Source organism: Pongo abelii, chromosome 11 (genome assembly GCF_028885655.2).
Source record: "Pongo abelii isolate AG06213 chromosome 11, NHGRI_mPonAbe1-v2.0_pri, whole genome shotgun sequence".
Lineage (NCBI taxonomy): Eukaryota > Metazoa > Chordata > Mammalia > Primates > Hominidae > Pongo > Pongo abelii.
The window spans coordinates 61865834-61880079 of record NC_071996.2 but is presented as its reverse complement, the minus strand read 5'-3'; the positions used below and the strand labels follow the sequence as shown (position 1 = coordinate 61880079).

Genomic DNA, 14246 nt, shown 5'->3' with positions numbered 1-14246 from the left:
TTGACCTTATTGTATATTACATGTGCTCTTTCTCAACATGTATATAAAGATTATTTAACAGTAAGTAAATAATCATTATTAATATTTACAACTGTATGGAGTATTGTTTGCATTTTCCCCTGTGAAGAAAAGAAAGTAAAAATGAAGCAGTTTATCACCTTTTTCATTTCTAAAAGCATTCTTTGGTAACACTTTGGGGGGTTATCTGAGAGGATTCTAGGAGAAGTTTTTGTTGTATATTATTATCGTTCTATGACCAACTAGACGGAAAAACCAGACTTAATTTGAAGAAAGTTTCAGAATAGTGAGATAAATGTCAGTTTTGAATGTACATCCAAACGTTGTGAAATGAGAACTCTAATTTCTCAGAATATAGGTAAAAATCTGACAAAGTTTGAATATGATAAAGACTTTCATTCTATATAAATAAACCTGCTTGTTGATTGACTGATACTATTAATAGCTCAAATTTCCCAAAATATCAAGTAGCACCTATTCATTTCATATGTGATTGAAACTGAGATGCCTGTAAGTAATCTATACCATGCACCATTATTTTAAGATGTACACTAAGAAAGAAAAGAGCTGCCAGTTATCAGTTACATTCTGACCTTAGAGATGTCAAAATGTTTAAAAATGCATCTTAGGATCAAAGAAATGAGTTATATCCAAAATACCTCTAATTCTATCTGAAAATAAACTTCATCTTTGAAATTAAAGCAGACAGTTTCTTAAGCCACAAAAGATACTTTCCAAATTAATATTTCAAAAGGTAATTATAATATATTCACCAACCAAAAAAACCAAATAAATGAGAAGATACTGGAAATAATTTATTTCTATAGCTTGGGTGAACTTTTCTAGGTATCTAACTCATTCTCTTTCCTCTGTATTCTTTTTTTCTTCTTTTTTTTTTTTATTTTTATTTTGAGATAAAGTTTCACTCTTGTCGCCCAGGCTGAAGTGCAATGGCGCGATCTTGGCTCACTGCAACCTCTGCCTCCCGCGTTCAGCGATTCTCCTGCCTCAGCCTCCTGAGTAGCTGGGATTACAGGCACCCACCACAACGCCCAGCTAATTTTTGGTATTTTTAATAGAGACGGGTTTTCACCATGTTGGCCAGGGTAGCCTCGAACTCCTGACCTCAGTTGATCCATCTGCCTTGGCCTCCCAAAGTGCTGGGATTACAGACGTGAGCTGCTGTGCCTGGCCTTTTCCTTTTTTTCACATCATCTTCTTTTCCAACTGCCCATAATGTAAAATTTAATCTATGTAAATTTTTAATGATTAGTTAAAATTTTATATTTCTTGCTAAAGTAAAAAGATGTGAGTTGAACTTTTAAATTTTTTTGGCCCAAATGTTTTTTTAAATTACTGGCCAGACACAGTGGCTTATACCTGTGTAATCCTAGCACTTTGGGAGGCCAAGGTGAGAGGATTGCTTGAAGCCAGTTTTTCAATACCAGCTCAGGAAATAAAGCAAGACCACAAAAAGAAATTTTTAAAAAATTAGCTGGGTAAAGTGGTGCACTCCCGTAGTCCTGGTTATTCAGGAGGCTGAGGGGAGAGGATCACTTGAGCCCAGGAGTGGGAGGCTACAGCAAGCTATGATCATGCCACTTCACCTGGGTCACAGAATAAGACCTTGTCTCAAACAGATAAACAAAAATTACTGTGTACTTGTGTAGGGCTTGAAATTGATTGATACACTCATACACAAACATGGTTCTATATATATTATAGAATTTTCTTATTAAAAGTTAAACTTATATTACAGAATATCAGTTTAGCTTGCAGCAAAAGATCGTATTTATGCCATATTTTCTAGGAAACATTTTTATCAGCACATCTTTACATCTCAAGACAGAGTCAGGCCTCTATTGTAGAATTCAAAACTTTCAATTCTTAATGTTAAAGAAATATTTATCTGGCATTATTATAGATGAGAATAATAATCTTCACCCATATTATTATCAGAGGTTGCTGACCCTGAAGGTCAGTTTATAGGTTTTTATGTCCCAGAGTATTTAGTGAACAGGAGATCTTTTTTGTGTGACCCAGAAATTTTTGATGATGCCTGTAACCTCCTAATATTGAAAATGGTTGGGACATTGGAGATAATACTTTATCATCATCTTCCATTTTATTTTTCATTAACACTTCCAGTTTACTAGATGAAATTCGACTTTTTTCATCTCTTCTCCTTTTTAAAAGTCTCAGTGATAGAAAACTGGCCATAGTGACCAACTTCACTTCAGCTATTATGAGGATATACGGTTGCATTCTTAGCTAAAATCTTAAGGCATTTAAACTTTGCTTAAAGATTTTTAGAGATAGTGGCATATAGACTGTGGAGTCAGAAAGTCCTGGGGTTTCTTTGGGGTTTTTTTTGAGACAGAGTCTCACTGGAGTGCAGTGGTGCAATCTCAGCTCACTGCAACCTCTTCCTCCCAGGATCAAGCAGTTCTTCTGCTTCAGCCTCCCAAGTAACTGGGATGACAGGTGCCCACCACCATGCCTGGCTAATTTTTGTATTTTTAGTAGGGGTGGGGGCTTCATATGTTGGCGAGGCTGGTCTCGAAGTCCTGACCTCAAGTGATCCACCTACCTCAGCCTCCCAAAGTGCTGGGATTACAGGCATGAGCCACTGTGCCCAGCCAATCCTGGGTTTTTTTCTTAGCTACGCTGTTTAACCTCTAGGAGCTTTAGTTATTTTATGTGTAAGCGGGGCAATCATGTTGATCTTAGAAAGTAGCTGTGAACATTAAACAAGGTGGTGTAAATTTAACACAACAGGCTGGGCACGCTGGCTCACGCCTGTAATCCCAGCACTTTGGGAGGCCGAGGCGGGTGAATCATGAGGTCAGGAGATCGAGACCATCCTGGCTAACACGGTGAAACCCCATCTCTACTAAAAATACAAAAAATTAGCCGGGCATGGTGGCGGGCGCCTGTAGTCCCAACTGCTCGGGAGGCTGAGGCAGGAGAATGGCGTAAAACTGGGAGGTGAAGCTTGCAGTCAGCCGAGATCGCACCACTGCACTCCAGCCTGGGCAACAGAGCAAGACTCTGTTTCAAAAAAAAAGAAAAGAAAGAAAAAGAAAAATTTAACACAATAGTGCCTGCAATCAATAAATGGTGGAAATTTTTAGAGCTCAAGTGATTCATGTGTTAGCAATTATGTTCCTTGTCAATGAACATAATTTAGGTTTCTTTGTTCAGTGGCTACAAAATTTAAACAATGTGTAATACAAAGTGATGCTTTCTAAAATGATTATATGAGTAATATTATACACCACTTTTAGAGTTAGAAGTATTCAGACCAAGTTTGCCAGCAGAAGAAACCAAGGATATTACATGGTTTCTGTGTCCGTTATACCCTTTGCCACAGTAATGCTTGGTAACAACCACCAAACCTTAGTAGCATACAACACTGTCTTAATCACTTGTGCACACGGAATCAGCTGGAAATTAGCTAAGCAGCTTTGCTTATCTTGGCTGGGCTTGTTCACATTTGTGGGGTCAACTGGCTCCCTGTGTCCCAATCTCCCAATAGCCTAGCCCCCAAATCATATCTTCAGTCTTGGGCAAAGCACAAGAACAAAAGCAGAAAGAATACAACTAAACTTTCAAGCTCTGTTTTCATCACAACTGCTAACATCCTCTTAACCATGGAAAATCACATGGCTGAGTTCAGAATCAAGGGATGGGAAAATATATTCCACCTCTTGATGGGAATTGCTCCAAAGTCACATTACAAAGATCATTGATAAAAGGAGGAATGAAGAATTGGGGCCATTAATTTTGTTCATCTACCCTAGTTTCATACATGTCTCCTTGAAGATTATAAGAACTAGGTTGTCTTTAAAAGTCATTGAAATTCTGCCTTCTTTTTATTTAGGAGATTTAGTCCCTCTCCTTCATAAATGAAAATACCACTGGATTCAGGAACTTAACCATTATAGCTAATTGAAATACTAAGTTTGGGTGGGAGGGGACTTTGTATTTGTTTTAATTGAGAGTATTTCTTTTTTTTATATGTTAAGACTGAAGCTACATTACAAGTCTTAAAATATTAGCAGCTATTTTCCCACTAAGTGGGGTTTACTTGAAATGTGAAAAAAATGTACTTAAATAAGCTTCTCTGATAAAGATTAAAAGAAACCACATTTTTATGTAGTCCTAGATATGAGATCATATTTGATGAAATAATTTGATTATTTCCATTGGAATGAACATTCAATTTCCATTGGAATGAAGATGATGTTGTCTACCACACCACTCTTCTACTTGGTATCTGTCTGACCTTAGGCAATTTTCTTAAATATTATATCCTCGGCTGGGAGTGGTGGCTCACACCTGTAATCCCAGCACTTTGGGAGGCCGAGGTGGGCAGATCACGAGGTCAGGAGATCGAGACCATCCTGGTCAACGTGGTGAAACCCCATCTCTACTAAAAATACAAAAATTAGCTGGGTGTGGTGGCACACGCCTGTAATCCCAGCTACTTGGGAGGCTGAGGCAGGAGAATCGCTTGAACCTGGGAGGCGGAGATTGCAGTGAGCTGAGATCGCACCACTGCACTCCAGCCTGACAACAGAGCAAGACTTCGTCTCAAAAAAAAAAATAATAGTTATATCCTTTATGATGATACCATTTTCACACAGTTATTGTTTTTGGTTAGTAGTTACACAAAGTTGTTAATATTCTTTGAAATTTTGTGTTTTTCAGAAATAGCCAGGCAAGCAGCACAAATAAAGCTTTTGAGAAAACTTCAAAAGCAGGAACAGGCTCGGGTTGCTAAAGAAGCCAAAAAACAACAAGGTGAGTGATTTAAATGTAACATAAACTCGAAGAGTCAGTACTGGGAAATTTATAAGAGGTTTCTTTTCTTCATTCCCTTTTTGATGATATCTATCCTTTGGTTTCTTGTTGTAGCAATAATGGCTGCTGAGGAGAAGCGGAAGCAAAAAGAACAGATAAAGATTATGAAACAGCAGGTATGTGTATGCATTGGAACTGACTTTTAAAATATGGGACTTATTTTGAGGATTTGTTAGTAATGTACATTATTTTTGATTTCTTAAATAACTATATTTCATGTTAATGTTTGTGTCTTATTTAGAAAGTTGCTATCTTCTATTAATTAAAATTTTACCTTTTAATAAAGTCTTCTACTTCCAAGTGTTTAAAGAAATGATTACCAAACAGTAAATTTGTGTAAGTACTTTAATATCCTGGTAGACTTTGTATAAGTTGGTATCTTGAACAATTTTCAGAATTTTTAAATTAATGTATCAGTCAATGAAGTATATTGCTCGAATGTTCAAATTTTAATAAAAGCTTGTTTTTCTTAAACATGTAAAATATTAGTAGAAAATTAAATTTAAGTTATACAAAATAAGATTTGCCTTCATTGCTTCTTAATACTTTCAGGGTTACTTAAAAGTTGCCACTGCAAAAAAAAAAAAAAAAAAAAAAAAAGATGAGACCATTATTTTAGCAAATCCAGAGTTCTCTGTCTTGTATCTACAGTATTTCTTCCCATGTGATTTTCAAAATTAAGTTTAGGTAAGAGAAATAATTTTTAAATTTTCATAGGTAAAAATTAAGTGAGAAGGTATTCAGCTTCATTTAAGATGAGAATGTGTAAACTACTCTCCCATCTCCTCATATTCATGGTAACATTAAAGCAGAAAGGAAATGGAGAGGAAGTACTATTCTTTTAAAAATATTAAGAAGCATGTAGTTACTTCTGAGAATGAAATGAAATCAATTATGTTACTATATAAATACCTGCTAAATAAATGGCTTGGGTTGGATTTGATGTGGTTATCTCCAAGGTTTTTTCCAGTATCAACTAAAGCAATATGACTAGAGAAGTTGATAGAGAGTTGGGATTTAGGATTTAAGTTTGTAGTCAGTCAGCCTACAGTTAAATATGGACTCTGCTACTTAATAATTTTGTGACCTTAGATGAATGGCTTAACCATTAAGTCTTTATTTCTTCCATCATAAAAGAAGTTAACTGCAGTATCTGAATAAATGAGATAATGAACATAAAGTGCTTACTGCAGTGACTGGCAACAAAACACATGCTCAACTTTTTAAAGATAAATATAAAACATCCAACTACACAGTATACTCTTTTATCACCATAATTTAAAGTAGCAGTTGTAAACTTGAATTCCATCCTTAGTTTGTTAATTGTGACTGCTAGACATTGTAAGATTGACCTGAAATAGGTTAGTGAATGCATTCGTTAAAATATATTTACTAAAGAGTATATATGAAAAAATAAGTTCATATTTCATTTTTAAGTGAAATACTGTTGTTTCTGTTATACTTTTATTTAAAAAATTTTATAGCTTATTCTATTTACTAATGGCTGGAGACTCATTAGATCCCATCAGTACTTTAAATTCAGCTTTATGATCCTAAAGTCTTACGGTAGCTACAATCTAAATCCACATGTTCTTTGCTACTCATTGAAAAAGCATTGAGCTCCAAAGTTTCCAGCAATATTAATGCAAATGAACTGGTCTTAATATTTATCAAGATATTTATCTGAGGCCAATCTCAGAATACCATCTCATTTATTTGATTCAACAAAGTGAATCAAAGTATAGAGTAATTCTACTCATACTCTCTGTTATATAGGGTCTATTTTAAAGTCAGCATTTGATCTAGAATAAAATAGTACATGTGTTTTCATCCTTTGGATTATTTTTTCCACCTAGTAGACCAAAAATATCACCAGATAGTCCTTAAGACAGTTTTCTGGAAGATTTCAGAAACATTATTACAAAGCAAGAGGCACATAGGCATTGGGATCTGACGAGGACTCTATATTTACTAAGTATTGGACTTTAGACAAAATATTTACTTTCTGAGAACCTCAGTTTTCTCTTATGTAAAAAGAAGATAATTTAAGCTTCTATGATTTTTTAATGATTGACAAGATATTAAATGTAAAGTGACCGGCTCAGTGGCTGAGTACTCAACATTACAAAGTTAACCTGTATTATAATAATTTACCATGTTTATCTGCATGCTAATGATAACACTACCAAATATATATGGATATATATAAAAATCACTTGAACACTTAAGATAAAGCTTTAGACTGTGTACATAAGCCCCAAGATTCCCTGCCTATCTGTGCATAAGAGAACAATGAGTGACTTTTGCTGACTTGAAAACATAGCACCTTATAATGTTATAATTGACAAGAGCAGAAAAGTCAGATCAAGAGTATACTTTTCTCAGATATCAAGTTCTAATTCAAATAAATACTTCAAATATGGATCAATCTTTTCTAAGATTTGGAAATTACACAAAATATACACTTTGGGGTTTTGGGTTTTGTTTTTTGTTTTGTTTTTCTTTGTTTTGTTTTGTTTGTTTTTTTGTTTGTTTGTTTTTTAGACAGAGTCTCCCCCTGTTGCCCAGGCTGGAATTCAGTGGCACGATCTCTGCTCACTGCAGCCTCCGCCTCCTGGGTTCCAGCAATTCTCCTGCCTCAGCCTCCCAGGTAGCTGGGATTATAGGCATGCACCACCACACCCAGCTAATTTTTTGCATTTTTAGTAGAGATGGGGTTTCACCACCTAGCACTGTTTGTTTCTCAAACTCCTGACCTCAGGTGATCTGCCCGCCTCAGCCTCCCAGAGTGCTAGGATTACAGGTGTGAGCCACAGTGCCTGGCCCACTTTGGAGTTTTTATTTTTGACAGCCTGCAATTAATACTCAGTACCATGATAGGATCACCAAAATCAAAGAATGTGATCAGTCTTGTAAAATCAAAACAGTAATTCCTAAAATTTCATCATCCTGCAGTAGAATCCTACAGGGAATCAATAACATCAGCATACATTAAAAAAATTAAAATGCATATTAATGTATAGCTTCAATAGGTACAACTAGCATCTGGAGATGGGAGCAGGCATTGTGAAATACAGCTGTTGGCCCTGGAAATTCTAGGATAAGTACAATTTTCAAGTAGGAAACTTTGAATTTTCTTTTTTAACTTGTATTTATTGTCATCAGTGCCAATTTGGGACTTTTGAACGGATTAAGGAACATGAAATTGCTAAGAATGTGTTTATAGAATATGAGATAATTTTTTAAGTTAAAATATAAATTTTTATCAAAATTTATATGATCACTAAGTTATAAAACATATCCAATAACCAGTTCATTAAATTTAGACAATGTGTACCCCAATTATGTCCTACAAATAATTCCCTGGAATGTTAAATTATAATTAATTAATTTTAAAATAATGTTACAGGTTATTTCTGAAATGGGCTAATTGTGGTAATTAAAAGCAATGTTATATTATGCTATTCAACATGTGAAATAAATTTTAGAATGGAAATTATTGTTAATAATAATGTTACAATTGTGTCACTATATACTTTTTAAAGCATTTTATTTAATTGTGACAAATGAGAAAGGGCAAACACCTCTCACTATTTTATAGAAGAGTAGTTATTATTTGCTCAAGACCATTCAATAAATGACTGTACTCCAGAACTGGCTGTATGTTTTCTGACTGCTGATACATGATTTTTCTGCTATTCAGTCCTATATTATTTCAAGTTAAGTATTATTTGTAACTGCAAATATCTGTAAAGATCCTCAGGCTATATAGTTTAATCAGCTTGGTTCACTGAGTTTCTGTTTATTTAGCATTTGCATTTTACAAATTACTGTGAGAAACCTTATCAAATCATATTAATTTCAGACATGAAAATATATATGGTTTTATACTAAATAATGAAATTTTTATGTCCATCCTTTGGTAATTTTGTACTTTTTTTTTTAATTTGAGACGGAGTCTCTCTCTGTCACACAGGCTGGAGTGCAGTGGCGCATCTCAGCTCACTGCAAGCTCCGCCTCCTGGGTTCACACCATTCTCCTGCCTCAGCCTCCCGAGTAGTTGGGACTACAGGCGCCTGCCACCAAGCCCTGCTAATTTTTTTAAATATTTTTAGTAGAGACGAGGTTTCACTGTGTTAGCCAGGATGGTCTCGATCTCCTGCCCTCGTGATCCGCCTGCCTCGGCCTCCCAAAGTGCTGGGATTACAGGTGTGAGCCACCACACCTGGCCTGTACTTATATTTTTAATTATTTGATTCCACTCAAATACTCTTTACTCAGATAGTTTATTTTATTAATAATCTCAAGTTATCATAACTTTTCCTACAGGAAAAAATTAAGAGAATACAGCAAATCAGAATGGAAAAAGAACTTCGAGCTCAGCAAATTCTAGAGGTAGAAGTCTTAAATTTAATATAATTAAAGTAATTTAGCCATATATTTTTAAGTCTGCAAAAATAAATATTTTGTGTGCATGTTTTCTCACACAAATTAATATGTTTGTCAGATACTCCTTTAAACATTTTGCATAGAATAAAACTTTATCTGAGCCTTATTTAGCAAGCTAATCTAATCCCAACAGTAAAGATATACAAAATGAGACAAAAGAAACAGGAAAACTTCTGAGCAGTCAGTGGAGTTGTCATAAAGTTCATGTGCTAAAATGTTTTACTTTTATAAAAGTAAACAACAAAAGAAAAATCATTAGGGCTTATAGTCTGATATTTACTTTTAGTTTAGAAACAAATATTTACAGAAGTAAGGTTTCAAAAGTAAAAGTAAATTTTAAATGTACAAAGTTTTATCAGATTGTTTTTCTGGTTTCTAGCATATCCCTCTTCCCTGCAAGGCTAATTAGAATAGAGATAGAGGACATCTGTTGGCAACAGCAAAAGTAATAGGCAAAAGACAGCAAGGAAAAAATACAGGAAAACTTCATCTAGCATATATAGGAACTGAAAAGCCTAGCAACAGCCTGTAATCTTTTATTTGAATAGCAAGCAATTTTCAAAACCTTAGTAGCCCAAAGGCATTACTCTTTGGAGCTGTGCAGTATAACTGATGTTGAAAATAATTGCCCTGAGTCATCAAGAAAACGCCAAATTACGTTTAGTGTACTGTGTCTAAGCAGGCATGTCTCAAAATTATTTCCATCTAAAAGAGTGAAAATAAACTTTTCATGTTTAAATTTATTACAACTTCTCCACCATTCTGGAAACTGCTGCTTTATAGAGCAGTTTATTCCCTGAGGGCTCCGGATAGCTGAGGTTTTCTCTGTTATAGTTTTATTCCTTCTAGAAACACACACATTTTTTCTTACCCATTTCAAATTAATTTGAAAAACCAGAAATTGAAAATGTTTTTATTTTAAAGTAAACTGACAGTAACTACTAGTTATGAAACTTCTACACAGTTAATGATTTTAAGATTATGAAGCTTATGTTTGATAAATAGCATGATCTTAATAGATTGTGCCTCATGAAAGATGAGATTACAAGTTTTCATTCTATTAAAAAAAACAAACACTTGAACTTAACCACACTATACAGAGATGGGGAAAATCAGACTTAATATGCTTCACTTAATAGACGTAAACCAATAATGAATTTCTTTACCTCAAATTTTCAAGTATTAAAAATAAATTTTAAATAAAGTTAACAGGTTCATTCTCAAATATTACTAATTCTTGAAATAATTTTTATTTATTAATTAAAATCTATTCTGTTTTCTAAATGTTTTACAGTGATTATGTTTTACTTTTAAAATCAGGAAAACAATAAGTGACATAAAATCACTTTTCTGTGATTAAATTTTAAGGTAAAAGAACATAAACACTCAATTATTTCAGACTTTTCACAAAGCTTGAAGAAGAAAAGCTGTCATATTCTTATGAATCTAAGAAATTTTTGTGTATTCTAATGCTAATCTATAAATTAGAAACAAAATTATTATGTTAAACATAATGTTAACTCGGGGGAAATCTGTAATTGTCTACATATGTGTTACATACTGTTTCGTACCTTGTGAGACATGTAGCTTCATTTCAAGTCTGACATTATTTGCAAGTTGTAGTGGTGCTGTTGCATGACTTTGAGACCGTTTTGCATGCACAGGCTAAAAAGAAAAAGAAGGAAGAAGCGGCAAATGCCAAATTATTGGAGGCCGAGAAACGAATAAAGGTTAGTTTAGATGAGAATCAGAGTTTTTATTTTTGAAAAATAAAAACTATATGTTATACTGGCATCGGTTATATGAAAAAATAGCTTTCTTCAAAATGACTATCTGAAAATATGTTTAGCAGATACAACATGTGTATAGTGTATGTTTTTATTTGTATGTACATTGTATGTGTATTTTTATTTTATTATGCAGGGTTTTTTGTAATGCTTTGAGCTCTTTAGGAGGCATCAAATCAGAAGTGCAAATTGTTGCTTAATACCTGTATGTAGTTTTGCTAGATAAGAATGATCCCCCCCAAAACTGTTTTGTGTGTTATTTATGTTTATGTTTATGTTTAGGCATAGACTAGATATGGTATAGGTATGTTTATATTTGAGTCTCAATCTGATTCTCCCCTTTATAACTTTTTCTTTGTTAATATTCAGCAACTGTTTTATCTATTAAAAATGAAAAGCCTACAGAAACAAAAGCCAAACTTCATCAACTGTTATTTACCAATAATAAAATTAGCTGCTTTTAATTATTTTAACTTCAAGTATTTGGGGGTGTTTTGTTCTGATTTCCTGGCATGGGGTATAGGAGAGTTGTCCCCTTCCTCCCCTCCCCCACCCTGCCATCCACCAGTAACTGAATACTGAAAGGGGTTAGCTGGGTGAGCCTACTGGTACTGGAAACAGCCACCACAGTTATACTTTGTAAAGCCAGGGAACTGTTTATTTTTTCTACATAGACTCTCTTACTTTATTTTTTAAATTTCTACCTTTTCATGTCTGCCGTTAACATTAATTTCATCCATATTTTACCTTTATAAAAATACTGAGATTGGTGACATTCCTAGAATGGTTTGCCTTAAGCCCCATCCCCTTGGAATGGTGCCCTGAGTTATAGGTGGACATGAAAATTTCACACTGATTGCCTAGTTTTTGTCACTTTAATTCATACGTAGTGTACAGAAATGAAAAAAAATGATGTTAGAGTATATTTGAGAGTTAATATTCAGAATGGAGAGAGTTCTAATCAGCTAGATTTGAGGGTTGCACCATAATGTATTAAACTGATTTAAAAATACATGTGTGGGTTATATCTGATAGGCTCTGACCATCTAGCTAGTTAGTTCAATGAATGTGCCATTGAAGTGTGCAGTTAGGTCAGCCATTCATTAAATTTTAAGTTAAAATGACTACTGAAGAAAGATCCTTGCTACCATATTTACCATATTATATGATTTCTATGTAAGTATTTGTTAGGTAGAAGCATACAAAATCAAATTGACATTTTATAAATAAAAAATAATTGAATATTGGCCATTTCATATGGTTCAACCTAATGGAAGACTATAGAATCTCAGAAAAGGAACTTTTAATACTTTTACCATGTTCTAAATCTTCTCTAAAAATCATATATTAAAAGTTTCTTATTTTTAAGGAAAAAGAAATGAGAAGACAACAAGCTGTTCTTCTGAAACATCAGGTCTGTATATGTATAGTTATACAGTTGTTGAATGTACATTTTATAATATTGCTTAAACCTATTTGGGGGAAAATCTTCAAAATATTTTCTTTAAAATTTCTGATATAATTTCTGCTTAAGTTTTTCCTTCAACCTACAGTTTATTGCCTTGCTTTGGTATTGGTGTCTTTTTGGGGGGTTAAAAAATTGGTTTTATGACTCTGTGATTTCTGTTTCATAATGTTGTGCCAACTCTTTCTACCAGGAGTTGGAGAGGCATAGACTAGATATGGTATGGGTATGTTTATTTTTGTACATCTAACACCGCATTGTGATTTGGTTGTGATATGGTTGTCATAGCAATGCATAAAGTGTAGCACTGGCTGCTGTCATATTACATACTGCTGCATGGCTTTACAGCACAGTGCATTGCATACATCTGCTTGTCCGTCTATAAAGAAGTATGATGCATCTCCAAGATTTTACATTGAATTGTACAAGCCTTAAATAAGGCTGCTCTCTAAAAATTTACATTACTGATGTCACAAAGAAAGTTGGATCACTATACAATTAGATATAATTATGACCCATATTCTCCCATCATTCTAGATGCAAAACTGCCATTGAATACAGTGGGAATTTTGAGTTTGCTTGATGAGAGAATATGAAATATATTCTGGTTTCATAGACAAATTTTAGAAATAATTTTAGAAATATCCCTTTGGAGAAACCAAATATGCTTAAACAAAAAAATCTATTAGATATTATAAATATGTGATTTTTTTATTTTAAAAGTAAAGTGAGAATGTCAAATTAAACTAGTGCTTACCTTATTTTCATACTGTGCCTTTAAGATTCCACCTGTTAGCCCATGGTGCAGCTTTTGTGGCTTTAAATAGTGTATCAGGTGGCAGACATCAGTAAATAGGAATATCCCATTTCATTGGTGTTTTATGTGAAACAAGACTAGTTTAACTAAATTGGTATAAAAGCCTTAAAAACACTCTAATTTGTTGGTGGCTTATTGGATTTGCAAAATGATTTTGTACAGAAAATAACCAACTCTGAAATCATGAAGTTAAAGTGACTATAAATCAATTTCTTCCTGATCTAAAATTTTAAGAACAACACAACCTTTAGTTTAATTGGCTATAGTATTTGTGGTTTTTCTAATAGCAGATGTAAGGTAACTGACCTGTTCCAGCCAACCATTATGCTTTTTGTTCTGCCAGCTTTTGAAGGAGCATCACAACTGACCATAAGTAAATCTTGTATGCTTCTGTTTACACTGTCTCCATGTTCATTGCTTTACCTTTTTGCTTTTGATTGTTCTTGTATTTGCTTTCTAAACCTGAACTAAAACATGCACAGACTGGCCATACTTGTCTTATATTTAGTATTTACTGTGACTTGTCTATAAATGCTAAACATGCTATACTGAGTTTTTGTTTTGTTTTTGTTTTTGTTTTTTCATTGGAAAATCAAACTGTTAATTGTGGTTGAGTTATCTTCCACATTTTATCTGGCCTAATAGGAACGAGAGCGAAGGCGACAACACATGATGCTTATGAAAGCTATGGAAGCTCGTAAAAAAGCAGAAGTAAGTGTATGTTTCTAGAAAAATATTACCTTATAAAGTAATACTTTTTCCTAAAGCATTGGCTCTTCTAAATATAAATTTTTCAGAATATAGGTTTGTTGTGATTTACTGGTTTTCATATGCAAACCAAAA

At 33.7% G+C, this 14246-nt stretch overlaps 1 protein-coding gene and 1 long non-coding RNA gene across 17 annotated transcripts in view; one reads left to right on the top strand and one right to left on the bottom strand.

Annotated features, from left to right (window-relative positions):
* The window catches only part of BAZ2B (bromodomain adjacent to zinc finger domain 2B), a 395277-nt gene that overhangs the window by 298027 nt on the left and 83004 nt on the right, over positions 1-14246 (top strand). For 12 of the 16 annotated variants that reach the window (XM_054548929.2, XM_063712613.1, XM_024243768.3 and 9 more), the window contains 7 exons: positions 4732-4824; positions 4939-5000; positions 9215-9280; positions 10999-11064; positions 12491-12535; positions 12780-12812; positions 14049-14114. In XM_054548929.2, coding sequence (XP_054404904.2) covers positions 4732-4824; positions 4939-5000; positions 9215-9280; positions 10999-11064; positions 12491-12535; positions 12780-12812; positions 14049-14114 — 431 coding nt within the window. The remainder of the gene's footprint in view (positions 1-4731; positions 4825-4938; positions 5001-9214; positions 9281-10998; positions 11065-12490; positions 12536-12779; positions 12813-14048; positions 14115-14246) is intronic. The other 4 variants (XM_054548956.2, XM_054548958.2, XM_054548959.2 and 1 more) reach the window with 2 other exon arrangements.
* On the bottom strand, positions 5219-12485 carry LOC129057845 (uncharacterized). The gene is made up of 3 exons (XR_008522621.2): positions 11561-12485; positions 10906-10999; positions 5219-5455 (listed from the first exon to the last, which is right to left on the bottom strand). It is a non-coding gene; the product is annotated as an uncharacterized LOC129057845 (long non-coding RNA).